At 43.2% G+C, this 26,164-nt stretch overlaps 1 protein-coding gene across 1 annotated transcript; it reads left to right on the top strand.

Annotated features, from left to right (window-relative positions):
• The first annotated feature begins 295 nt into the window (after positions 1-295).
• On the top strand, positions 296-23,371 carry GOT1 (glutamic-oxaloacetic transaminase 1). Its single transcript, XM_061162359.1, has 9 exons — positions 296-531; positions 8,494-8,675; positions 16,394-16,517; positions 16,970-17,082; positions 17,311-17,415; positions 18,580-18,730; positions 18,816-18,981; positions 19,705-19,847; positions 22,717-23,371. The coding sequence occupies exons 1-9, from the start codon at positions 414-416 to the stop codon at positions 22,854-22,856; spliced, it is 1,242 nt and encodes a 413-aa protein (XP_061018342.1). The 5' UTR covers positions 296-413; the 3' UTR covers positions 22,857-23,371.
• The last annotated feature ends 2,793 nt before the right edge of the window (positions 23,372-26,164 follow it).

The following is a 26,164-nucleotide window of genomic DNA, read 5'->3' as shown; positions in this document are numbered from 1 at the left end:
AAGGTCGAGGAGGCCGCCTCCTCTCTACGCAGCTTGGCTCCTCCCCTCAGCCCCGGGAGGGCCAAGGAAAAACGGCCTCAGTGATAGGAGCATGCTCTGCCAATCAACCATAGCCCCGCCCCTTCCCAGCCAGCATACGTTGCATTGGTTGCATCATTACCGGCCCTCCGATCAGAGTTTTTCTTTGATTGGCTAATAGCATCCCCGCCCTCCTGTCCTTTTTGCGTCAGAAGCTCGCGATTGGTTAACCGCGTTGCCAAGCTCCGGACGCGGCTCTACCATTGGAGGCCGCGGGGCGCCCCACCACGCCGGCTAGGTGAAGGTGAGAGTCTCCTCCAGTCGCCGCGGTTGGACCGGACCGAGAGGCTCCAGGCGCTGGGTGGAAGCTTTCAGTCAACTCCTGCTTTCTAGCTATGGCGCCTCCATCAATCTTTGCCGAGGTTCCTCAGGCCCAGCCGGTCCTTGTCTTTAAGCTAACTGCTGACTTCCGGGAGGATCCGGACCCCCGCAAGGTCAACCTAGGAGTGGGAGGTAAGGATGCAGTGCCTAAGAGTGTGAGCAACGTGGGAGTGGAGCGGCCTGTGGGGACCGTAGGAGATGCCGAGGTCTATAAAAATAAGCTTGGAGGCGAGGCAAGATCTCCGAGGCTTAGTTCAACCTGCCCCTTGTATATGGAGTCCCTGGAAAAGGGAGATGTATCTGTGCACACACAGAATAAGTGTAGCAGTCAAGACACAAACTCAGGTTTTCTGATTCTACATTGTGTATTCATTGTGTATTACACTGCATTCTTCCTCCTCTTAAGAAATGGGGCAGTCAGGGATTGAAAGGAGGAGGAGAAAAATAAGAAGCCTGATAGGCTTGGAGTCCTGGCTACTGGGGAATGGATAAAGGAGACCTCTTAGCCCTACAGAGCTCTGGTCTGAGTCGGTGAATATTTGAGTGACTACAAGGTATCAGTCAGGTACTTTACCAAGCCTTGTTCAGGAAAGACTGAAGCTTGGAGATTAAAATCAGCAGGTGTTAAGTGAAATAATAAAGATCTAAAATGCTTCTGAGACAGGATAATGCTTCCTTGGGATCTGGGAAGAATGTTTGGGCTGTGGGGGGGAATGGGTAGAGATGGTGGAAAAGAGAGGAAAGAATGTGGACAGTAGAAGCTTACTTTCCACACATCCTTGTTATCATTTCTTGTGTGTAATTCTTGGACCTTGGACAGCTGAGAGCATTGGGTTCTTTTTTTATTACTACCAAGAAAAAGATTTGGAGTGGAGTGCCTCTGAAGTTCCTTTAACTCTTAATCTTCTCTGATTTTGTTATTTCTGTCAACGTCTTTGGGATGCTTGCAGCCGCAGGACACTTACCCAAGGACATACAAAGCAAGCCAAGGAAAAGAGCACGAGTAGGATCATGTTCTGTGCTAGGGAACAGACAGAGTAGGAGGACTAGAAATTTCAGAAAGAGAAAAACTGAAGTGTTTTGTAGAAAAGAAGCAGTGGCAAGAAGGAGGTTCAGAATCAGGTGTCCCACAGTGATGTCTGTTCATAGGATCTGTTAAAGTTTTCACCAGGGAGTATGGGGGAGGGGTGAGGAAAAGGCAGGTAATGAGTACATGGTAATGAAGCAGCAGGTAATGAAGCTGGGTATTGGATACATGGGCATCCATTATATTATTCTCACAACATTTGTATATGTTTGACATTTTCCATAATAAAGCATAAAAAACCAGTTGTACATAGTTTCACCCACAGAGGGAAAGTGATGCTTTTAGCAGGCAGCAAAGTGAGGGTGATATTGAAAGACCTTGAATTGAATTGGAATGAGCACTATTCAAGCTCTTAATTTAAAACCAATCCAGAACCTCCAAGTATTTCTTCAGAGCTGGGTATAACATGATAACTAGTATTGATGTTAATCTAAATACATCTTTTTAAAACTTTAGATTTTATTTGCTCGGTTACCTTTGAACTATCCTACAGGCTTTAGGTGAGGATTAAATGCATTTAAAATGCTTAGGACAGTGTCTGGCACCTAAGTAGGAGTTATGTAAGTACTAGCTATTACTGTGGTTGTTTTGGCATTTCTTTGGGTGGGCTGCATAAAAGATGTTGAGTAAAAATTTTCAGCTCAAGAACTGCAAAATGAAATAACCCTGGTTCAGAAATAAATTGCCCATGCAGAAAATAAGCACCCTGCCAGCTATGGCCAGAAGTAATTGACTCAGACGCACATTCTGCGGCCCAGATGGGGGTCACTTTGACTGTGAAAGTGCCTTTGTCATATGAGAACTGAGGAATTCTTTCTCTTTATTACAAGCAAATGATTTACACAGTTAATCACATTGAGTGCTCAGGATGACTCTGGAGGGTTGTTTATTGCTATTACTGTTTTAGAGGTAAGAAAGCTGAAGCCCAGATTGATGAAACATTTTGGCCTAGGTCATAGGCTTTTAAGTGGGGGAGCTGGGATTACAGGCTATGTCATGTACCTGGGTCTCTGTCCCCTTCTCTATTTGGGGCAGCTTCAGGTGGTCCAGATGGAGCCAGTGGGAAGAGTGAGAAGACTTGGGTACAGGCCTGGGTCTGTAGTCCAGTGATGTGACCTTGGAAGTGTTATTTAACATCCCAGGCGGGACTCCGTCGATTAAGTGAGGAGCCAGAAAGGAATGACCTTCCTCTAAAATACTACTCTTAATATTCACAAGCATGTTACATGACTGTAGTATAGGATAATAATGTTACTGGTCTAATCAGATGACTTTGAAGTAAATAATTACGTGTGAAATGTGACATATAAATGAAAAGTGCTATATAAATGTTATTTTTATTGAACACTGTGACCCATTGTTTTTTTGTGGATGGTAAGTGTTCAGATAAGGGTCTCATTAAAGTATAGTATTGTGAGAAGTCTCTTTATGGCATTCTTATGTCCTAGCTCTGTTTATACACATCCCAAAGTATATCCTTTGTGAAGGAAATGTAATCAATCTCGCTGACTTTGGGAAAGGTGCTTTTTTTTTTTCTTTCTAAGTTAAGATAAAACCTAATGGAAGTTATCCAGCTCAAGTTCTAGTGATGCTGGGCATTTAAAATAAGCTGCAACTATAATCTCATTAGCTCTTTCCACTTGCAGATAGTTTCCCCAGGAATTTTCTTCTTGCTGTTACTATTTGCATAATTTCCATGTAGTAACAGAGCAAAGCATCATATTTTCCAGTGTTGAATATGAAGCTAAGTTTCAGACAGTAACTTTAAGGGCAGGGGAAATATGCATCTAGCCTGATGCAGCCTGAAGCAAGACATTTCTTCACAGACTCCAGTCCGTTTATCACGTAAACTTTCTTTTGTTCCAGATAAACTGTGCTTGCTTTTATATTTGTTGTTTTTAATGTGGTTTCCTAGCATTTTCAAATAAAATTGTGGGTGAGATGTGCTGTATCAAGGGTTTCTGAGTATCCCCTACTCTTTCCCAGGGACCCTAGTTGGAGAAGGGCCTTAAAGAGGCATATGTTCATGGGCTCTTGGGTGGGAATGGATGAGGGAAGTGGGGGGTGATGGTTTGATCACTTAATTTTCCATGTTCTTCTGGAAATTGAGACCTCTGTACTCACCTGCAACCTGTGTGACTCTTTAAGAGCTGGTCCTTGGGGAGAAGGGCAGTGGTGCATGGAGTTGGGGGGTGTTCTGGTAGAAAGACCTCTTGCACAGTCAGTCCCCTGGGGCCTGCTGGCTTCAGGCTTTCCCTGAACATCTCTTGCTCATCAGAAAAAGCACAGGGATCCATGCACTTAATAGTATGGCAGCCTAGCCCTTACCGTCCTGTGATCTTGGGGAAACTTCTGGCCTCAGTTTCCAGATCCCTAAAATAGAGATCATGATATTGTTTTATGAGTTGTTATAAGAATTAAATGACAGTTTTTAAAAAAAGGTGAAGTGTTTAGCACAGTGCCCTGTATGTACTAAGTATTCAGTAAGTTCTTGTTATGACTATGGCTTCAGCCACCATCCATGTCTATAATTATAAAATCTTTTTTTCCATCCTGTACTACTTCCCTGAATGCTGGACCCATACTTGCTACAGTTTGCTGGACGTGTTGTACAACCACCTCAAATTCAGTGTGTTCAGAACAACACGTGAATTCTACCCTCCCCCCATCTTTTCTTTTCCTTTTCTGCTTACTTGGTTGCCCCGTCTCCCACCTCACCCCCACCAGTCTTTATTCAGACTGGAGAGACTTTGGAGGTTGTTGGTGACACTTTCATCAATTCTACATCTATTTATTTGGTCATTAGGTTCTGTCTTTTCTTTTCCTCATAAGTTTATCGTGAATGTCTTCTCTTTTGTTTATCCCTGCGGCTGCTGCCTTAATTTAGGACATCATTATTTCCTTTGTGGATTATTGCAGAAACATCCTTACTTAACCATCTATTTCTGTTCTCCTTCCAGTTTGTTTTCCAGTTTGTTGTCACTCAAATGATTCTGTTTAAATGTACGGCTGTCCATGTCACTCACTTAAATGCTTTCAGTGGCTTCCCCAGTGAGACAGTGTTCCTTAGAAGAGACTCCAAGACTCCTTGAGCCATTCCTTGCTATTCTTCCATGGATCTTATTTCTGAGCCACGAAAATGCAGATCCTCAAAAACCTCATCTCTCCAAGCCCCTGGGACAGTGCACAAGTGTTCCCCCTGTCTGGAATGCCCCCTTTCCTTGTCTGTCTTCTAAACTCTTATCATCTTTCATACTCTGTCTTTTGTAAAATCTTCCCTGATCACTTAGAGGAGAATTAAGGACTCTATGCTGTGTTTCCTGGGGGGAGACCAGACAGTATCTTGTTTTATCTTAGTCACCTCTGTATAGCTGCTTCTAGTCAGTGCCTGGTTCATGGTGGATTCAGTGAGTACCTGTCAAACAAATGAGAGAATGAAAGAATGAATGAGAAGCTCATAGGTCCAACAAACAGGAATAAAATCCCTATGGCAGAGCAAGAATAGTGGTTGTTGATAATGCTTCTTCCTCACTGCTCTGATCAACTGAGAGTGACTGCAGGACAGTTAGGACATTCAGTAGGATGGTTAGACAAGGCATTGAGAATAAATCTAGAACTGAATCTGGGGGAAACTGGGCAGTGAAGGAAGCAGAGGTGTGAATTGGCCAATTTCTCTTTTGTCACAATATGGACCCAGTGCCTTCCTGCCTCCAGTCATATTACAGGATTTTTTAAAGTTGCACGGAGTATGTTTGTTGCTGGTAAGAGCATTCGTATGAGGACTTTTTCTTTATTTTTCACATTTTATTTATTTATAATACATGATTTACAAATGACATAAATATATATAGCATAATTGTGTATTAATAGAAATCTTCTAAACATAGATGGGAAGCATAATAGAATTAGTTTTTCTATGAACACCCATATTCTTGTACATCTAAATAGTATCCCCTCAGTGCTGTAGTCTGTATATACTGCCATTGCCCAGAGTTTTCTGGAAACCTTCTTTTCCAGAGCATGTTAGACCCACAGAGGAGGACATCTTTTTATAGCTATTCTCCATTCATATTCAGTCCATTCACCCGCCCATTCTGCTGGGCATAATGCAAGTACTGTTTTCAAAGATTAAATTTATGTTCAAAGGATGAAAATATGGGACTATTGAGGATATGCAAAATAATGAGATGTTGCCTCTATAAACAATTCCAAGAGAAGAATTCCAGGAGTATTTAGAACAGTGGTAGCATTGTGATCATAGATGGGGTGATCTCTTTCAGGGACAGTGATTACTTGAGAGTAAGTTATCTTGGTATCTCTTTGAAAAACCAGACCAAACCTTGCCTGATAAAGCAGGATTTTTGAACTCGTTGAGAGGGAGTTAGTTTGGTAGGCCAGTGGGTCTCATGTGACTAATATGACTGTATTGTGCATCAGATTCACCTACCCAGAGACTGGTTGTTGATTTGTGGCTGTGTCAGTCTGGAACTCTGTTCACATTTTTATTACTGGCTTGATATGCTTATCAGATTTGCAGATGACACATTCCTGGAGGATAGGGTTAGTGGATGGAATAGAAGACAGACGCAAAATCAAAATATCTTATTAAGTCTTATTTGTTGTCTGACTTTTGATCTAGTAATTTTACATCTAGAAGTTTTTCTAAGGAAGCCCTCATGAATGTGTATAAAGATATAAAAGCATTCATTACCTTGTTTATATTAGCAAATAACCAAAAGTAACACAAATAGTTACTAAATTATATGTAGAAAGGAATATTGTCTAGCCACTAAAATTGTGTTGTATATGGCTCATGTGTATGAAAAATGCCCAATTACTTCTATGCTAAGAGAAATGCAAATTTAAACTACCCTGAGATAGCATTTGCACTCTTAAATTGGCAAAAATTCACTCAGTGGCTGAGGCTGTGGGGAAGCAGACATTCTTATACACTGATGGTAGAAATGTAAACTGATAAAATCCCTAACCTATGGTAGGAATGTGTGACTCAGACAGTATAAGAATCTGCCTGCAATGCAGGGGACCCGGGTTTGATTCCTGGGTCAGGAAGATCCCCTGGAGAAGGGAATGACTACCCACTCCTGTATTCTTGCCTGGAGAATGCCATGGACAGAGGAGCCTGGTGGGCTACAGTTTAAGGAGTTGGAAAGACTCAGACACAACTGAGCAACTAACACACTTGGTAGGAAAGTAAACTGCTAAAATCCCCATAAAAAAGCCAAGGTGGCCATATCTATCAAAGCTGCAGATAACACAAAGTATGCTTAAAGGTAACATTTGCATTTAAAAGGACCATATTCTTTAAACTTTTCATCAGTCGCTGCCAGTTTCTTCCAGTCAGTTGTTTTAACCATATTTGTCATACAACCATGTGTTGTAAATGAAAATCAGTTGAAAGTAGTAAACTAATGTATACCCTCAAAAACAACAACGAAGCTACAAATACACATACTTCTCAACCTACTCTTCCATTTTCAACCCTGCCTCTTAACAGCTATATTTACATACATGTAAGATGATGGATGTACAAGGCTCACTGAAGAATTGTTTTCTAATAGCCAAGGATTAGAAACAACTCCAGTGTCCATCAGCAGGAGACTGACTAAACAAATTATGGTGCATTTATCAGTTATGCAGCTCTAAAAAGAATATAGACACAGTACAGAGATTTAGGTAGTTAATGATGATGAAAGAGATTCATAATATACATTTAACAAGTGGAAAAAAGCATGCTGATAATTATATATAAAAATGATACATAATTTATAAAAGAGTATACTCATGTAAAGTTTGGAAGGTTATACACCAAAATTTTTGCATTCCTCATCTCTAAGTGCTGGAATTACGTGTTAATTATAATGTTTATTATTTTGTTTCTAGGCTTTTCTAAATTTTCTGCAATCAACATGTGTTGTTCAAAAAACATCAACTACTGTAAAAAGTGATTAGAAAAAAAAAAAGTCAGGGATTAAGGCTGAGCAGAAATCAAGATAAGAATTATTTAAAAAATGTCAGTTTCACCATCCCTTGCCAAAGTATAGGCTTATTGGAGACCTAAACATTCCAGCAGAAGCAAATTCCTGTCAGGAATCCTGCTCAGAGAGGTCACTGGCTTGGATACAGGCCAAAGCAGCTGTCCTCTCAAGCTGTAATCTCAGAATGATCATAAGGTACTATAGGGAGAAAAAAATCAGTGATAGGGTAACCCAAGGTTACCTGAAAATAATTGTAGCATAGAAGAAATGCTGAGAAATGTGCTTTAATCACTATTAAACGTTATGAAATAGTTAAACTTAACATCAGTGAAAATGTGAAGCTAAGGAAGTGAGTGGTAAGAACAGTCAACGTGGTAAACACTGGCTGTTATCAAAAATCAGCAAGAGGACAAAGATGTGTTTAAATTGGATGTTGGATGATTGTGTAACCAGTTTTTGGAATCTTCAGTCACAGACTGTCTCCTTGCCGTTTGTCCCATTTCTGTTCTTACAGGACCTCTGTCTACTGCCCTCTTTCTCTGTGTTTGTATTTGCAGGTGAGGCGTTCCTCTAAAGTAGCACCGAACCCTTCTCTTGGGGAGATGCAGAAAGAAGGCGGTTGCAGGGCCGGTGGCCCTGGAGACCTGAGTGCCCTAGTAATATTGACATAGCTAGCATTTATACAGTATTTTTAATTTGCTAAGTGCTTTCGCGTGTACTCTGTCACTCAATCAGGCTCTGTCATATCCCAGTTTTATTTCAGCTTTCTACTTGTCGGAGGTAAGAGCTGTAATTTCCAGAAGGATAGGAATCACATCTGTCCTTCTGCTCGTCCAGCACCTAGTCTGGTGCCCGCCAAAAGCAGGCAGTCAGCAAGTGAAAAAACTTTAATTCCCCTCCCAGTTCTGTTTTGATTGGAAGGTGGTAGAACTCCCCCTGTTCACAGTTTCAGACTCTTCCTTGGATGAAGCCTAAGGCTCCTCCGTTGTATGTCTCTTTCTTGTGTCCTAGCTTATCGCACCGATGATAGCCAGCCCTGGGTTTTGCCAGTCGTGAGGAAGGTGGAGCAGAGGATTGCTAATGACAGCAGCATAAACCATGAGTATCTGCCCATCCTGGGCCTGGCAGAGTTCCGAACCTGTGCTTCCCGCCTGGCCCTTGGGGATGACAGCCCAGCTCTGCAAGAGAAGCGGGTGAGTTTTGGGTGAGGATCTGTTTTCTCTTTAGAAGCTGTGAGGGTAAAAAGAGGTTAAAAATTAGGTGTCATGTCTATTGAACTGTCAGTGAGTAAGGGTTTAAAGAGTGTGACCTCAGGAACCTGATTGTGCAAGTAACGTGCTTTTGTATAAAGCATAGTTTCTTTAGTTGTTCACTTTTGCCCAAGAAATGGTCAGATTTCAGCTATTGGGTCTGAAGCAGTCAGTGGGAATATCAAGCCAAGGGAGCTTAATGGAATGATCAAGAAAGACATCAGGGTCTGGATCCAGCTCTGCCACTACTTTTGACCAAAGGCGGCCCCTCCAGCCCCTACGACTCATCTATGAGTTAGAGAAAGACTAGTTTATGGTTCATGGTCCCATAAGGAGTATTTGCATAGGGAATCATTTAAGGGACGACTGAACGCCCGAAATTCTGAATTTCAGAATTCTGTGTGTATGTGTATTCCATACCATTTATCAGATTTTCTGAAGGAGCCTGTGGCCCTCCAAAGTCTAAGAGCCACTAGTCTAGATGCTCTCTGAAGATCCTGCCAGTTCTAATATTTGATTCTTCTAGTCTTGATCTCAGCATCTCTCATTTAAGTCCTTCCTGGTACGTAGTCTATGTGTAACTAGAGATACATGGAAGAACACATTTGGCCAGAGGCTGTGTGTGACAGAAAGTAGTGTGATAGAGATTATCAGTATTATAGGAATTCAGAGAGAGAGACTGGTAGAGTCTGGAGGTGGGGCTTGAGCTGAACCTTGGGGAATGTGGCCAGGGCTCATTCTGGTTCTGTACTCTGACTCTATTACCTGGGTGGTTTTAAAAGCATACTGGTGGCAGGGTCCCATACCAGGCCTGTTCGATCCGAATCTTGGACAGTACCACCCTCCTCTGCCCTTTTATTTCCTTTCCCTCCAATTCCCTTCCCCTCAAGGGTATTTTTTAAAAGCTCCTCAATGTGACTCCAAAGGACAGCCAAGGTTGAGAACCACAAAGCACAGAGGAAGAAAAAGGAATATTTGTCTAGAACACTGGGAGTCCAGGGACAAAGGTTGGAGGTAAGCAGGTCTGCTGCTGCTAAGTCACTTCAGTCGTGTCCAACTCTCTGTGACCCCATAGACGGCAGCCCACCAGGCTCCCCCATCCCTGGGATTCTCCAGGCAAGAACACTGGAGTGGGTTGCCATTTCCTTCTCCAATGCATGAAAGTGAAAAGTGAAAGTGAAGACTCCTCCGTCCATGGGATTTTCCAGGCAAGAGTGCTGGAGTGGGGTGCCATTGCCTTCTCCGAAGCAGGTCTCAGTTGTAAAAAGACCTACCTGAGTAGAGCTGGGAACATGTTGGCTAGATCAGGCAGGCTGATTTGGCAGCCAGGGCAGGGGAAGCCCCTTGAAGGTTTGTGCAGAGAAGTTACCCAATAAGGGTATTTGAAGAAGATAGACCTGGCTGGAGTGCAGGAGGGGGATGAGCTCAGGTTTTTGCAATAGTCCAGTTAGGTATTGTGCAATTTAAACCAACTGCCCTATTGCTCTGCTGGGCCATTGTCAGCCCATTGGAGCAGCCTTCATGTATGAAAGGGACCATGTCTTGGAGTCATTGACTTATTCGCATGCTGTTACCCACACGCCCTGATAAGCACATGGCAGGGTAAAATGAACGTTGCACACTCTAGGATATGTCAGGAGACAGGGAGGCTCTGGATGAAGATCTTGGAACTCAGATTAATGATTAGCTAAGTATCAATTAACTTGATGAGGGTTTTATCTGGATTGGTATGAGAGACTGTGAAGGAATACTGATAGAAATAGGATAGAAATGGTAGAGATAATGGTTAGCATTGGGAAGTTGCCCTGAAAATCCAGGGTTTCCACAGGGGAAGAGAGAGAGTCCTGATGAAGTTTGAAAATGGGGAACTTTGGTAACTGGGGATGATCTTTTGAGACATTGTTGATAAATTAGTTTTAACTCCCTTGTTAACAAATGAAAAACAGATTCTGTGTTGGCAAGCTTCTTCCTCTAAGACTGTACATTTCTTACATGCTTGTTAACTCTGCTGGCAGATAGACACTTGTTCCCCTGCCCATTGTTCCCTGTTTTCCTCACTTAATACTCAGGGCTGTTGCTGATGGAACAGAGCCCTTCCTCTTAGTCTAGTTCATCCTGTGTTGTGTTTTTGATCATAGAACAAATTTAAATGGCAGTCTGTAAATATTTGAAGACTTAAAAGTAAACTCTCTCTTTTTTGGTAATGGTTTAGGGTACCCTCTTGGCATCTCCAAAACTCTAGGTACCTATTGATACTGAGTTCTGAGCTCTTCCTCTTGCCCTGGGGGAGCCCAGGTGACTATCTTGTTCAGCCCATTGTCATCCGATTGGATTCTCATAATAGCCTCTGGCCTCTAGTCTCTTCCCCATTCTAGTGTATACACAGTGCAGCTAGAATGATCTTCCTCAGCAAAAAAAGAAGCTAATCCTGTCACCTGCTTCCCCTGTCACACACACAGTGTCTCCTCCATTATCTACAGGGTAAAATGCAGACTCTGCCCTGGGCATGCTGCGTGTTTTGTAGCCAGGCTTCATCCTGTTCTTCCAGTTAGTTACTCTTGCTCCCAGGTCCTGCCATCCGAAGAGCCTGCTGTTTTCTAGACCCGTTGGGCCCTGCAGTGACTTGGCACTTTTGCCTCAGCTGTTCCCTCTGCTGGGAATGCCTCCTTCACTTCTCAGACTCTCCAGTCCCACCTCCAAGTCCTTCAAGGCCTGATCAAGGGTCATTTCCATGTTGAATCCTGAGCGCTCTCAGGCGGAGCTGGCTGTTCGAGTGCTCTGAGTCATCATAGGACTGCACCGCTGGGGAAATAGCAGTGCTTTCTGGATTTAATGTACAGTTCTGTAAGCCTCTCCCTCCCACAGAGCCTACCTTCTTCCAGGGTAGGAGTGATGGCTTATTTGTCGACCCCGCAGATCTTCAGCACTTAGCTCCTAGCCTGGCGCCTCAGAGACCTCAGATATTTGAGTCCCCTCATTCGCTCAGTTAACAGATGAGTGCTCACCACTAGGCACTGTTCTAGATGCTGGAGCACAGTGGTGACCAAAACACCCCAAGATTCTCCACCTGGCTTACGGTTTTGTGGGGAGAAACCCAAGACTAAACATAATAAATAGAAGCACAGTATAGTGTATTGAAAGATGATAAATGCTGGAAAAAAAAAAAACAGGGCAGGGGAAGGTATATTAGGAGTGCTGAGGGTTGGAGTGGAAGTTTAAGTAGGGCGGTTGTGATAGAAATAGAAATAACATTGGAGCCAAAACTTGTAGGAGTTGAGGCGTGAATGAAAGAATGAACCAGAAAACAAACAGTAGTCATGTCTCTTCTTAGACTGTTCTTCTCAAGATTTCACATTACCATGTCCATTAACCCTTTTGAGGAGCTCTGTTTTCTAGACTCGTCACCGCCTCCTACCGCTTTTCCATCTTCAGACCTTGGAATCCAGACTAAATGTCCACCTTTCATCTCCTACCTGATAAACGTTTCAGCTTCTGAAATTACTGGGCCCCTGCGGGTAAGAGGTCTTGTGAACCATGAGATGGCATCACGGTTCCCTGGCTCGGACCATTACCCTTTAGAGGTTTGGGGTTTTCTCTGTGGTTCTCACCTTGTTCTTGTTGTTTTTCAGTCGCCCAGTCACGTTCCACTTTTTGCGGCCCCATGGACTGCAGTGCGCTAGGCCTCCTGGTCCTTCACCATCTCCCAAAGTTTGCCCAAGTGCATGTCCATTGCTTCGGTGATGCCATCCAGCCATCTCATCCTCTGATGCCCTCTTCTCCTTCTGTCCTCAATCTTGCCCAGCATCAGGGACTCTTTTTCTTCATCTAGTTCAGTCCATGTTTATTTAGTGCCACGTGCCAGATACTACCCAACTAACTGAGGGCACCCAGATCAACACATCGTAGCATTAACTACAAGTGGCTCCTAAACGGCTCTCCTGTTCCTCACAGGGAAGTCATTACATCAGCAAATCGTGACCTTGGACCGGCATTCTAGAGCCAAGCGGGGATTCCTTCCGGCAGCATGGCTAAATTGGAAGTACAGATTATCTACTGGCATAGTTTTCTGCCAAGTCTTAACTGCATTTTTCTTGTTCTGGATACCCCTGTTTAGCCACTGAGGCCCCGTTGCCTGCTCCCTTTGAAGTTTGCATTTATTTTCTTTGCTATTATGGTTTTTTCCTTCATCCCAAATAGAAGACTTTCTTGGGCTTTAGAACAATTTGCCAAAAATCAGTTCACAGAATGATCAAATAGACATATTATTGATTCACCCAAAGTTTGTTCCTGCTAGTTGTCGATACAGTTTAGAGCAACTCGTGTTTCACTGAATTCATCTACTGTATAATATATTTTTAGAGAGAATGATAATTTCTTGAGAATTTGATATGTCACTGTCATATACCTCATGAATGTCAAGGATTGGTTAATGTTAGTGAAGTGGGTTCATCTCTTGCAAACATTTTTAACCTAGTGCACTGACTTTCTAGGGAATCCCAGGTGGCTTGTGGTAAAGAACCCACCTGCCAGGCAGGAGACATGGGTTTGATCCCTGGGTCGGGAAGATCCCCTGGAGAAGGAAACGGCAACCCTCTCCAGTATTCTTGCTTGGGAAATCCCATGGACAGAGGAGCCTGGCAGGCTACAATCCATGGGGTTGTAAAGAGTCACACACAGCTTAGTGACTAAACAGCAGCAATTGACTTTCTGACTTCTTTTAGTTAGTGAATTTGCTTTCTGGAGTGAGAAAGGAGTTGGAAGTTGAGCACAGAAAATAAAACCTACGCCTGAGAATGTCTTCACTGATATCCACATGCACCTGTCACATATCCATGGTAACTTAAAACCCTATTCAAGGGAAACCTTGCTCATTTGTATAGGAAATAACATACAAAGTGCTGAGGTGTTTGAAATATGAAATAAGGAATAAAGTTGACATTCAACTTAGTTGATGAGAAACCCATGAAAAAAAAAAATGTACATTTGGGTTACATGACCTTGGTGGCCATTTGCACAAGGAATCCAGGTAGATCACACGTGAAGGCGAAACCTTTAAAGTAATGGGAAGGTACTGGTGCTCAGGGGCGGGGGTGGAGGCGACTACTGTGAGGAACCACATTGGATGTGCACTGACCTTTTCCACTCCAGTCCACGGCCTTTGCTTCTTGCAGTGGACGCCGTGCTCCATTCTTTGTTTCCCTGAATGTCAGTCTCATTTCTGTTTCATGTTTCAGTGTTCTCTCTCAGATGCTCAAATCTCTGAATAAAAATAGAGCAGTGGGGAGTAAGAGCGACAGTTGGTATCATTGCATGGTTCCAAGCTTAAAGGGGATTTCTGCTCGTGATTCAGTATTCATCATGAAGCTGACATGTGGCTGAGTCAAAATTTTTTCAAGTTGTTTTTAGGATGTCTCCATTGGTTCTTGTTTTACTGAGCATTTATATCAGAAATAGCTCTGTTTTTCTCTCCTGTTATGATGGTCATTTGGTGATCATTTTCTTTATCTAGCAGTATAACAAACTTTATATTTTTTTTCTCTTTTTTTTGAACATGAGAAAATAAAAGTTTAGTAACACATATACATGGGAGAGGCCTAAGAAAACTGACTCACTCTTATAGTTGTTAATAATCACACATTCAAGGGATAACTCACTTGACCAAGGGGTATTTTTAAATGTATTGTTGGATTCATAGTGTTTATTAATATTTATTTGGGACATTAATATCCATATTCATGAAAGAGGGCTCTCTTTTTTGCTTTGTCATCTTTTAGCATTGGTGTTATGCTAGTTTTTTTAAAAAAGATTTTGGAGGCTTTTTTTCCTTATAAAGATTTGTTTTTTTTCCTTTTTTTGTGAAAAATTTCAAACATATGTAAAAGTAGATAAAACATGGTAATGAACAAACCCCCATGGATCCATCAGCTAGCTTCAACAGTGCTTTATATTTGGTCACCAAAGTGGAATTATTTTACAGCAAATTGCAATATAAAATAATAAATAAATATAAAATAAATATATAAAAAAATAAATATATTTTTTAATTATTAAAAAATTTCCAACTAACACATGAATAGATTCTCCTTTGTTTAAAAAAAAAAACATAGATTAGGCCAAAGTCCCTTTGACCACTATTCCCACATCCTAGCTCCCTCTCCAGAGGTTGTCGCTGTTATTACATTGGTATGTGTACTTCCTTTTCGATAATTTCTTTATGTGATCTTTTTCTCTCTTTTCTTCTTTAGACATTTAAACAACATGTAATTTATGACATTTCTCTAGTTAGAATTGTGAAAGGGCAGGATTGAAGATGTTCAGATAGAACAACAGAAGTAGGGCCTCGTGACTAGATGTAGAGAGAGGCAATCTGGAAGTATGCCCAGCTCTGCCACTCACTAGCTATAAATCCTCTGGCAAACCACTTCTCTGAATCAGTTTCCTCATGTATAAATTGGGAGTCTAGTACTTATTTTATAGGGCTATGTGAAGGTCAAATAAGTATGTGTGTGAAGTGAAAGTCACTCAGTTGTGTCTGACTCTTTGTGACCCCATGAACTATACAGTCCATGGAATTCTCTAGGCCAGAACACTGGGGTGGGTAGCCTTTTCCTTCTCCAGGGGATCTGCTCAACCCAGGGATCGAACCCAGGTCTCCCGCATTGCAGGTGGATTCTTTACCCACTGAGCCATCAGGGAAGCCCAAGAATACTGGAGTGGGTAGCCTATCCCTTCTCCAGCAGATCTTCTCGACCCAGGAATTGAACTGGGATCTCCTGCATTGCAGGCTGATTCTTTACCAACTGAGCTATCAGGGAAGCCCATGTGTGTGAAGGTTTTTTGTAAAAGGCAAAATATAAGACTTTAATAATTGCTCAAGTGAGGCCATTCTAAGATGAGGAAGCCTGAGGAGAGAAAGGTAGTGTTTGCATAGCACCTTTGTTCTGTGAGGACATTTCTAAGGATTAGTAAGCCTTCATTATAGCGATGAGAAGGTGCATTGCAGACTGATGTTGATGGCAAGTGCAGAACATATTTTACAGGCTACTGTTGGAGGGCAGTTTTGATCTTGGGATGGGTACAAAGGAATGAGTTTGCCTTGAAGGGCACACTTAATGTGGCCTAGGTATGTCCTCTACCTCTGTGTTCAGAGGGATGCTCCCTTGGGAGTCAGACTTCCAGACTTCCTGGGTGAAGACCTGGCCTTTCTGCTCAATAGCTGGTAACTGAGGAAAGCACTTCACTTCTTAGCCTTTGTTGTTGTTCAGTAGATCTGTCATGTCCAACTCTTTCCAACCCCCTGGATTGCAGCACACCAGGCTTCCCAGTCCTTCACTATCTCCCAGAGTTTGCCCAAACTCATGTCCATTGAATCGGTAGTGCCATCCAACCACCTCATCCTCTGTCGTCCCTTTCTCCTCCTGCCCTCAATCTTTCCCAGCATTAGGTTCTTTTCTAATGTGTTGGCTTTTCTCATCAGGTGGCCAAAGTAGCTTAGCCTTAGTTTTCTTATTTGTAAACATGGGCAAATAATACTTCTTCATGTCTTCATGATATTTTATAGAGATAACGCATTTAAGGAAGTGCTCTTCATTACTGTATTTTCCCTAATGTTATCTGACCTTACCCTTAAATGACCAGCAACCCTGCTGTTTCTCTTTCAGGTAGGAGGTGTGCAGTGCTTGGGGGGAACAGGTGCACTTCGAATCGGAGCTGAGTTCTTAGCGCGCTGGTACAATGGAACAAACAACAAGGACACGCCCGTCTATGTATCCTCACCAACCTGGGGTGAGTCCTGTAGCTGTAGTGAGAGGAGAAACAGAGGAGCCAGGGGAATTATCCTCATGAGTCTTATTGCTTACACTGAAAATGTAACCCAGCCCTGGATCAACTAACAGTGAGTGGCTTAAGCAGTGGATTATGGCAGTACATGGGTAACCTGATGCTTAAGTTCAGATTGGCAATACTTTTTCCCAAGACTCTTGGCGAACTTGTGTTTTAGTGAATGTTGAACCTTCCCGGAGGAGGGAAATCCCTCTGTGGTAGGATGTAAATCAGCATGACGACAACTGGTTGAACTTGTTTTTGGTTACAGTCATTCCTCTCAATCTTAACCTCTCACCTCTATGTCCCCCAGTGGACGTGGAGCCTGTGAGGGCCCTGGAAGCTGCCTTGTGCCCTTTCCATTTATGCCTCCTAGTGTTTGTAAAACATTTAATGTTTTACCCCTTTGTTTGCAGAGAATCATAACGGTGTCTTTATTGCCGCTGGATTTAAAGACATCCGGTCCTATCACTATTGGGATGCAGCGAAGAGAGGACTAGACCTCCAGGGTTTCCTGAATGATTTGGAGGTGGGTGATTAGAAGAGAAAAAGTGGACAGAATGCCAAGGTTTCAGGCAGAGTGGGGGACAGTCTTTGGATCAGTTGACAAGTGAGAGAGTCTGAGACATCCTCCCCAAGCCAGATGCATTTTTTCTGAAATGGCTCGTAAGGAGGGAGTGCCTGTCCTCTGTGCCCCTGACTCTGCCCCACCATGTCCCTGCTGGTCTCAGAGCTGACGTGGCTTCCTTCTCCCCAGAAAGCTCCCGAGTTCTCCATCTTTGTCCTCCATGCCTGTGCACACAACCCAACTGGGACTGACCCGACTCCGGAGCAGTGGAAGCAGATCGCCTCCGTCATGAAGGTAACTGCCTTTTCAGGGCCGCTCTTATATTGGTGTGTATTAGCAGTTGATGTATTCAAAAGAAGCACCTATGTACTGAAGAATTTGGAAAATAGAGAAAAGCCCAAAGAAGAAAGTAAGTATTAACTATAAATTCTATTACCCAAAGAAAGCCACTGATAGCATTCTGGTATGCAGAATGTCAGGCTCTTTTCTTTTTTAATTTTTTTAGTGTAGTTATACATGCTTAAGTATGTCACATCACACATTGATTAAATCAGTTGATGGTTGTTTAGAGCCCAGGTTTCTTATTCTTGTGAACAATATATGTAATAAACCATTTTATGATTTCCTTGGGGTAACTTTCTACATTGGAATTTCTAGCCCAGGGTATGTGTGTGTGTGTGTGTGTGTGTGTGTGTGTGTATTCATTAACGTGTTTAAAGAATGCTTCTTGATAAACTACTATGTACCAGGTGCCATGGGGGTACAATAGTGAACAAAGCAGAGGTGGTCCTACCTTCAGAGAGTATGGCCTGTCTGAGGAGATAGCTGTGTTGATGGGGTGCCTTGGAGGCACATATCCCAGACTTTGGGGAGTGCGTGTGTTTTGGGAGGGCTGATGGTAGCAGAAGAAGCCTTCCTGGAAGAAATGGTTTCCCTGTTTCGCCTTGAAGGATGAGGACAGGTTGGGGCTAATAGGGAAGGAAAGTTTCCTACAGAGGGAAGAACACTGTCAAAAGCCCAAGACAGAGGTCTTGGTCTGTTTAAGGAAGATAAAGTAATTCTTGGAATGGGCTAGAGTTCCAGGGGAGGGGGTGAGTGACAGGCCAGGTCCTGGGCTGAAGCCTCAGACTTGATTCTGAGGGCGATGGGGAGCCCCTGGAAACCTTTGATATCTTGGAGTGACGTGATCAGTTGTGCCCTGTTGGCAAAGCAGCATCATGACCCTCTCGGACTATATACTTAAAGAAATGAGCTTTACTGATGTCATTAGATTTGTCGCTTGGTATTTAGGTGAGCAGAGAAACAGACGTAAAGTGGAGTTGGATACAGAAAGGAAAGATGTAGGAGAAACGGACAGAATGAGACGTTCCTTCCAGGCACCAGTTGGGGAAGGAAGGCCGATGTCTGAGGTCAGTCCCAGGAGCATTTCCTGCCCTGACTCGCTTTCCTTCCTCGCAGCGCCGGTTTCTGTTCCCCTTCTTTGACTCGGCCTATCAGGGCTTCGCATCTGGCAACCTGGAGAAAGACGCCTGGGCCATTCGCTATTTTGTGTCTGAAGGGTTCGAGCTCTTCTGTGCCCAGTCCTTCTCCAAGAACTTCGGGCTCTACAGTGAGTGCTCTCCTGCATTACAGCCCGGCTTCCCTGGCTCCACCCCCACCGGACCCCCAAGGCTGATTCCTGACCTTCTTTTCAGATGAGCGCGTGGGGAATCTGACGGTGGTTGCCAAAGAACCAGATAGCATCCTGCGGGTCCTTTCCCAGATGGAGAAGATCGTGCGAATCACATGGTCCAATCCCCCCGCTCAGGGAGCACGGATTGTGGCACGTACCCTGTCTGATCCTGAGCTCTTTAATGAATGGTAAGGGGCTCACGCCCGATGGGTGAGGGGTGGGGATGCAGAACAGAGATTGTCCCATTACATCTCACTGTCTCTTCCTTTTACTTTGGCAGAGGCAGGACAAAATTGCTTGAGCCTCTCTGAGTGTCAGTCATTTCTCTAAAATAGGGCTGGCTCCTACATGTGTGTGTGTAACACAGAACCGGGAGTGTAGGAAGGATGCCTTGGGTGAATGGGAGTTTCCTCTCCTCTCCCGCCTCCCAGCCTTCCTCCTCTTAAAGTCAGGAAATACAGGGAGGGATTTCTGTTAGAATAGAATTAAGTTAGTGTAACAGTTTGGGGGCTCTTCATTCTTATCTCTATGTATTTTATCCTATTTTGAAACAGAGTAATTTTTGTGTAGTAGCTGAATCTGCAATCTCTACTTAATATTAGGCCTGATAAAATATATTATTCTGTCTCGAGCAGCACCATGCTGAAGTGTGAGTTAAAACATAAGTGGTATTACAGCCAGTCTACCCGAGACTAGCAATAAACTCCATCAGTGAATATAGTCCTTCCCTTCTGTCTAGTAAGTCCATCTCTCTGGTCTCCTTATCCACCCATCTAGGCATCAACATACCATAATAGATAGGTTGTGATTCTGTTTTTAGCTTATAGATTAGATTACATTTTAAAAATTTTTACGTTTTTGTGTGCCATCTCTGCTCTCTTGGGTTGGTATTCATATTGCTGTCCACTCAGGACAGGTAACGTGAAGACAATGGCAGACCGCATTCTGACCATGAGATCTGAGCTCAGGGCGCGATTAGAAGCCCTCAAGACCCCGGGAACCTGGAACCACATCACAGAGCAGATTGGAATGTTCAGCTTCACCGGGTTGAACCGTAAGTGGCCCCACCACCTGGAATGCTCACCGCTGGACACGGTACTCCTCACAGTCATTCAGGGCTTGGCTCCCTGAGCTGTCGCCCATGTGGTCAGCCATGACTTTGGACTGGAACAAGTTTGATTTTCTCAGTGTGACCCCCTCCATCTCCTGGACCCCTGGGGTTTCAGAAGAGCATTGTTGTGGCCCACCGTCCTGACCATAACTCAGATATCTTCATTTTGGTGGGCTCGGGAAGTGGCTCAGGGCTGACTGGGAAGTAATAGGATTTGTACCTTGGAACCTTCATTTATGAAACATCTTTTATAAAGGCTCAAGCACCTTTTGGATTGTCCTTAATCTTAAGTATAAATATTATGTATGATTTTCCAGGGACTTAATTTCTTAACAGGTCTTTCCTAGTCTCCAAGCATTGCCTAGGCTATAACGTTCTCTCTTCATAAAAAAAGAACTTAGATTTGTAGTTGGAATTAAAAGCCGATTGAAAGTCTAATAGGCAGCCTTGCATGATCTTGGTCAACCATCAGTGGAGCATATCAGCGATGGGCCATCCCGTTTGATGAGAGCAGACGCGTTCATGTAGTAAATTATTCCCAAGCACCTCAAGTCAAGCCACTGTTCATGTGGTGCAGATGTGACCTCGGTGTGGCACTTGTGTCTGAGTGGCTCTAGAGACAGATATGTGCTTTTGGGTAGTACCTGGACTGTCAGAGGTGCTGGGAGGTCCTATAAACCAGGACCGTCAGTGTGCCTGTTTGAAATGGGCTCAGAGAAAAGCAAAGGTGGTAGAGATTATATATTGTAGACCCACAGAGATATTTTGGGTAAAATGAGGCTACGTAAGAAAGTAAACAGATAGTTTAGTTAACCTTGGGTGTCCTCACCATCCTGGTGTGGGGAATTAGTGCATTGGACTAAGGAAAATCATCCTTATACAATTTTTAAGATATTAAGTGTAATGGAATTGGTAGTAGTAGTAAAATGGAAATGGCTTAGTAGTAATATTCTGAAAGCTCACAAGGTGGAGATGTCTTCCCATAAAATATCCATATTGTCCTGCTGTCCAGAGTAGGGACTTAGTTTTATTATGGATTGGAAAATGGTGAGAATAAACGTGGGCTTATAACATAAAGCTACATATTTAGAACTTGGCATCATTTACCGCCCCCTCCTTTAAAAAGAAAGAGGAGGGGTTTTTTTTGTTCCCAACATTTTATTAGGAAAAATTTTAAACATACAGAAAAGTTGGAGGAATTGTACAGTGAGCTCCATGTGCATACCACCTAGTTTTTACAGTTCTCACATTGCAGAGCTTCCTTTACTACATTTTATCTATCAGAACAGGGGCTTTCATCCTGAAATGATATTTTTAAAATTGTGTTTGTGTATGTTACCCTTTTTTTAGGGAAGGAGTCCCTAACTTTTACTTGCTTCTCAAGTGTGGTACTCCCCTACCCCACAAAAGTAGAGGAGTTTTGTTTCTGTTTAAAAAAAGAAGGTGGAAGTCCTGTATCCACATCAACCTCTGGGGCATGGGCTTAACAAGTGTGCTCTTTTGGGAGTTACAGTGCCTGCCTTAAAATTCCAGATCCAGAGACTAGCTTTGTAGCCTTGGGAAGGTCATGTAACTTCCATCTGTAAAAGGGGGGTGATGACTGAGCTAATATAAAGTGCTTGGAACACTGCCTGGCACAAAGTGTTTGCTCCTCTGATGATTATGATTTTATTACCATGTTAGTCTGCTTGGGCTGCTGTAGCAAAATGCCATAGACTAGGTGGTTCAAACAACAGAGGTTTATCTCTCACAGTTCTGGAGACTGGGAAATCTGAGCTCAGAGTGCCAGCACCATCAGGTTCTGGTGGGGGTTCTCTTCCTAGCTTGTAAATGGCTGTCTTCTTGCTGTGTCCTCACGTGGGGTGGAGGAGGGAGGGACAGAAGGGGAGAGAGAGAGAGCTCATCCATGAGTAGGCTGTCTGGTCTCCTCTTAGAAGGTCACTGCTCCCATCACACGTGCTTACCCTCATGACCTCATCTAAACCTGCCACTTCCTAATACCATCACATTGGGGGTTAGGGCTTCAACATATGAATAGTCCATAACTATTAATATTATCCTGTTCTTTCAAACTGATGGTGTCTTAAGGGTGCTAATTACTTCAGGGGAAAAAATCACCTAAAATCCCACTAAATGGCTTTACAATAAATCAAAAAAGCTCTAGATATTATGACAGAAAGGAAGTACAGACAGTCCCTTCCCATTTTGTCCACAAGCGTTCCTGCAGACTCAGGGGAAAGCCCTCCTGCATGTGTGTGATTGACAGTTGAGATGCACCAGGCCTGAGAGGTCTCGCAGTTTTCAGCCTGTGAGTTCAGGTACACAACATTTATCCAGTAGCTCCCACCTCAGGGCCTTGTCCAGTGTACTGTGAAAATGAAGTGTCAAAGTGAAGTTGCTCTAGGTGCTCAGAGTTAAGCAAATACAGTTGAAGAAACATAAATGAAGCGATTCTTAACAGTTTTTCATATCAGTGGGTTGGTCTTGTGTCTATGGGTTTGGTTGGGTTGATGGGCTGTCCCGGTGAATGTAACCTCCAAGGTCGGATGGACAGGTAGTCCCAGATTAAAATTCCTATCAGGAAAAACCATGTTAAGCTTTCTGGGGATTAGAAAGTTAGCTCATGAGAGTAGTTTCCAGAATCTATTGAGCGTTACTTCTTGCTGTGTCAAACTAACAAAATAACTCCTATTGTTTTGCTTCTCTGTGAAGGGGGAAAGAAGGAAATTGTCACTATAATGGACTCTTTGGACCTCCATTGCTTAAAGGATTCCTTCTGCTCTGATTATATGTCTTTTTTGGTTTTCAACAGCCAAGCAGGTTGAGTATCTGATCAATGAAAAGCACATCTATCTGCTGCCAAGTGGTCGGATCAACATGTGTGGCTTAACCACCAAAAATCTAGAGTACGTGGCCACCTCCATCCATGAAGCAGTCACCAAAATCCAGTGAAGAAACTGCACTCAAACCAGCACCACCAAAGCGGTCCTCTGTTTCATGTGTTCCCTGCCTGCACAGACCTGGTTGTAAACATCACAACTAGATTAGAGACTACTGAGGGACAGAAAAGGCTACTCTGGTGAAGTGGCTTCTGTTTAAACTGGCCCCACGGGAAAAGAACATCTCTTGAAAAGAAATAGCGGCCTGGGATTAGAGCCATTTTGGAGGTCAGAGCAAATTAAGGTTTTTATTTGAGAAGAATAAAAAGGTACTTTGATAATGAAACATAAATGTCTTGCCCCCTCACTGGAAGCAGGAGTATTGCCCATGTCACTCACGTGCTCCCGTGTGTATATGAAACATAAATGTCTTGCCCCCTCACTGGAAGCAGGAGTATTGCCCATGTCACTCACGTGCTCCCGTGTGTTGGTTTACTTTGTATCAAGTCAAGTCCCAAAGATGAAGTTGTCTGAAGAGCCAAGTGTGATTGTGGGTGTTGGCTGTGTCATTAAAACTCGTCATCTCGACCCAGAGTGTCTGTCTCCCTGCTTTTTCTGCATGGTTGTGTCCCTAGCCCTATGCTTGAATTCTTTAGGGTGATCAAGGTAAGAAATATATTTATATCTCACCCACACATTTAACTGAGATAAAAGTTTCCCAGAATAGTATTTACCCTTGCTATGTGTAGTAGATTCTGTTTTCTCTTCTATCATGTTCTATTTCACTAAAGTAATAAAAGTAAAAGTGCTGATTGAGACCCATGGACTTGATTTTGTCATCCTCTGATGGGTTGTAACCCACAATTTAAAATGAATGCTATGGTGGGACTTACCAGTTGCCAAAGAAGATACTAAAATGTATTCTTGTGGTCTGCCTCCCTTTGTGAACTCACCATCCCACAGCCTTTTGTCAGTGTCCTTCAGAGGCCAGCCATCGTCTTATATTACATAAGAAACTGAACTTCATGGATTCATAGAAGGGTTGACATCACTCAGGGTGATTGTAAAACACAATCTCTCCCACTATAGTTGGAGTACCTCTTAGTCTATTGAAACAATTAGAGCTACTTAGACATAGATCATATTTTTCCAGGGAGTCCAAGGGCCTCTCCAGATGATGGTTTAGTAGAATTTCAGCCTTACCTCAAACAAGAGGGCTACTATTTGGCATTTTAAAATATTGAAAAATAACTCTTGTTATGTTAACAGGATCTGCTATGTTATCCTGCTACAAGATCTGTTAACAGGCATCCTTTTTAGGATGCCTTTGAGTTCTAAAATCCTATAGATTTTTAGAATATATTTGCCATGCATATCACTGACAAAGGATTACTATTATGAATTACAAAGGATTATAATCCAGGATTTTTTATTTTAATTTTTAAAATCCTACATATTAAACATTAAAAGAAAAATACAAATACTGTAGGAAAAAATGAACAAAGGACGTGAATGGGTAATTCAGAGGGTACCAGAGCTGTGTGCATTAATGAGGGTAAAGCTCACGGATAATTCTGAGTGGATGAAAGGTGAAATGAGATGCCATTTATGAGACCATTTCTTAAAATGTGCCGCATACTGTAGTTGCTTATGAGTACATACGTATGTAGTAAGTTTTAAAATATAGGTAGGAAAGGTATACCTCAATCTCAGGAAAGTGGTTACCAGTGAGGAGAAAGGGAGTAAGACAGTGAGATGGTTCACCTGTAACTAATATTTTCTTTAAAAATTACATATGTAAGGGAAATCTGAGGGGCTTCCCTGGTGGTCCAGTGGCTAAGACTCCACACTCCCAATGCAGGAGACCTGGGTTCGATCCCTGGTCAGGGAACTGTACCCCATATGCTGTAACTAAGAGTTTGCACGCTGCAAGTAAAAAATCTTGCATGCCACAGCTAAGGTCGAGGGCTCCCTGTGCTACAACTAAGACCTGGTGCAGCCAGATAAATAAAACTGAATATTTTAAAAACAAAGGTCTGAGGAAAGACTTCATTGAATATGATTTATTGTCAGGCCCTATTCCAAGCCCTTTGTATATATCTATGTAGGTTCACTTAATCCTCAACGATAAATCAATGCAGTGGGCATTAATGTTATCTTCACCGTCCACCGAGGAGAAAACAGGCACAGTGAATCGAGTGACTTGCCTGATACCAGTATCAGTCACATGACTCACAGGTGATAGGGATCTGAAGCCAGGAAGTCTGGCTTGAGTCCACAAGTTTAACCTGTTACTTAACCCTGCTGCCAGGCCTTCCTCTCTGAATCTCCTCCAGCAGGAAGGGTGAGTGCCGAGCAGCTCTCAGGGTCTCCCAGCGTGGCCTGTGACTTGCTCAGTGTCAAGGGCAGAGTAGACTACAGGGCTTTCTCTGTCAGAATTCAGTCTTTCTGAAGCCTCATCTGAAACTCTTCCCTTAGTGACTCAAAAAGGTACAAGGTGACCATGTTTATCCAGGGCCGCCTCCTTCACTTGCCTCCCTTCCTGAAAATACCTGTCCAGTTTTTCACTCTTCCCTCACAGGAAGAGGGAAGACACTCCTCACCAATTCCTATCCCTCACCAGTTCCTTCAGCATCTGCCTGGAATAGGACACCATGTATCTCCTCCTGGTTCTTGACTTGGCAAAGGAGACAGCAACCCCTCTTCCTTTGAAGGGCAGAACCACACATCTCTACCCAAGAATCCAGTTATACTAGAAGCAAACTTTCCCTCAGTGCAAGGCGAGAACTCCTCTCCATTCCTCATACCTCACCAGCAGTGGCTGGAAGCCTCATTCAGACAAATCTCATGTCACAATGGAGGATTCTGGAATGAACGGAAGACAGTGGGAAGTCACTGGAATCTGGGACTCTAACATTTACTTAGCACTCAGGCATTATCTTAGCCCTCAGTTCAGTTCAGTCACTCAGTTGTGTCTGACTCTGCAACCCCATGGACTGCAACACGCCAGGCTTCACTGTCCATCACCAACTCCCAGAGCTTGCTCAAATTCATGTCCATTGAGTTGGTGATTCCATCCAGCCATCTCATCCTCTGTCATCCCCTTTTCTTCCTGCCTTCAATCTTTCCCAGCATCAGGGTCTTTTCCAATGAGACAGTTCTTCACATCAGGTGGCCAAAGGACTGGAGCTTCAGCTTCAGCATCAGTCCTTCCAATGAATATTCAGAACTGATTTCCTTTAGGATTGACAGGTTGGATCTCCTTGTTGTCCAAGGGACTCTCAAGAATCTTCTCCAACACCACAGTTCAAAAGCATCAATTCTTCAGTGCTCAGCTTTTCGGTCCAACTCTCACATCCATACATGACTACTGGAAAAACC

The sequence above is a fragment of the Dama dama genome, chromosome 15 (assembly GCF_033118175.1).
Source record: "Dama dama isolate Ldn47 chromosome 15, ASM3311817v1, whole genome shotgun sequence".
Lineage (NCBI taxonomy): Eukaryota > Metazoa > Chordata > Mammalia > Artiodactyla > Cervidae > Dama > Dama dama.
This window is presented reverse-complemented; position numbering and strand designations above follow the sequence as displayed.

Coding starts and splice junctions, on each gene's coding strand:
- GOT1 (XM_061162359.1), top strand. CDS start 414: ATGGCGCCTCCATCAATCTTTGCCGAGGTTCCTCAGGCCCAGCCGGTC. Junction 532..8,493: donor GGTCAACCTAGGAGTGGGAG/GTAAGGATGCAG, acceptor CTTGTGTCCTAG/CTTATCGCACCGATGATAGC. Junction 17,083..17,310: donor GTTTCCTGAATGATTTGGAG/GTGGGTGATTAG, acceptor CCTTCTCCCCAG/AAAGCTCCCGAGTTCTCCAT.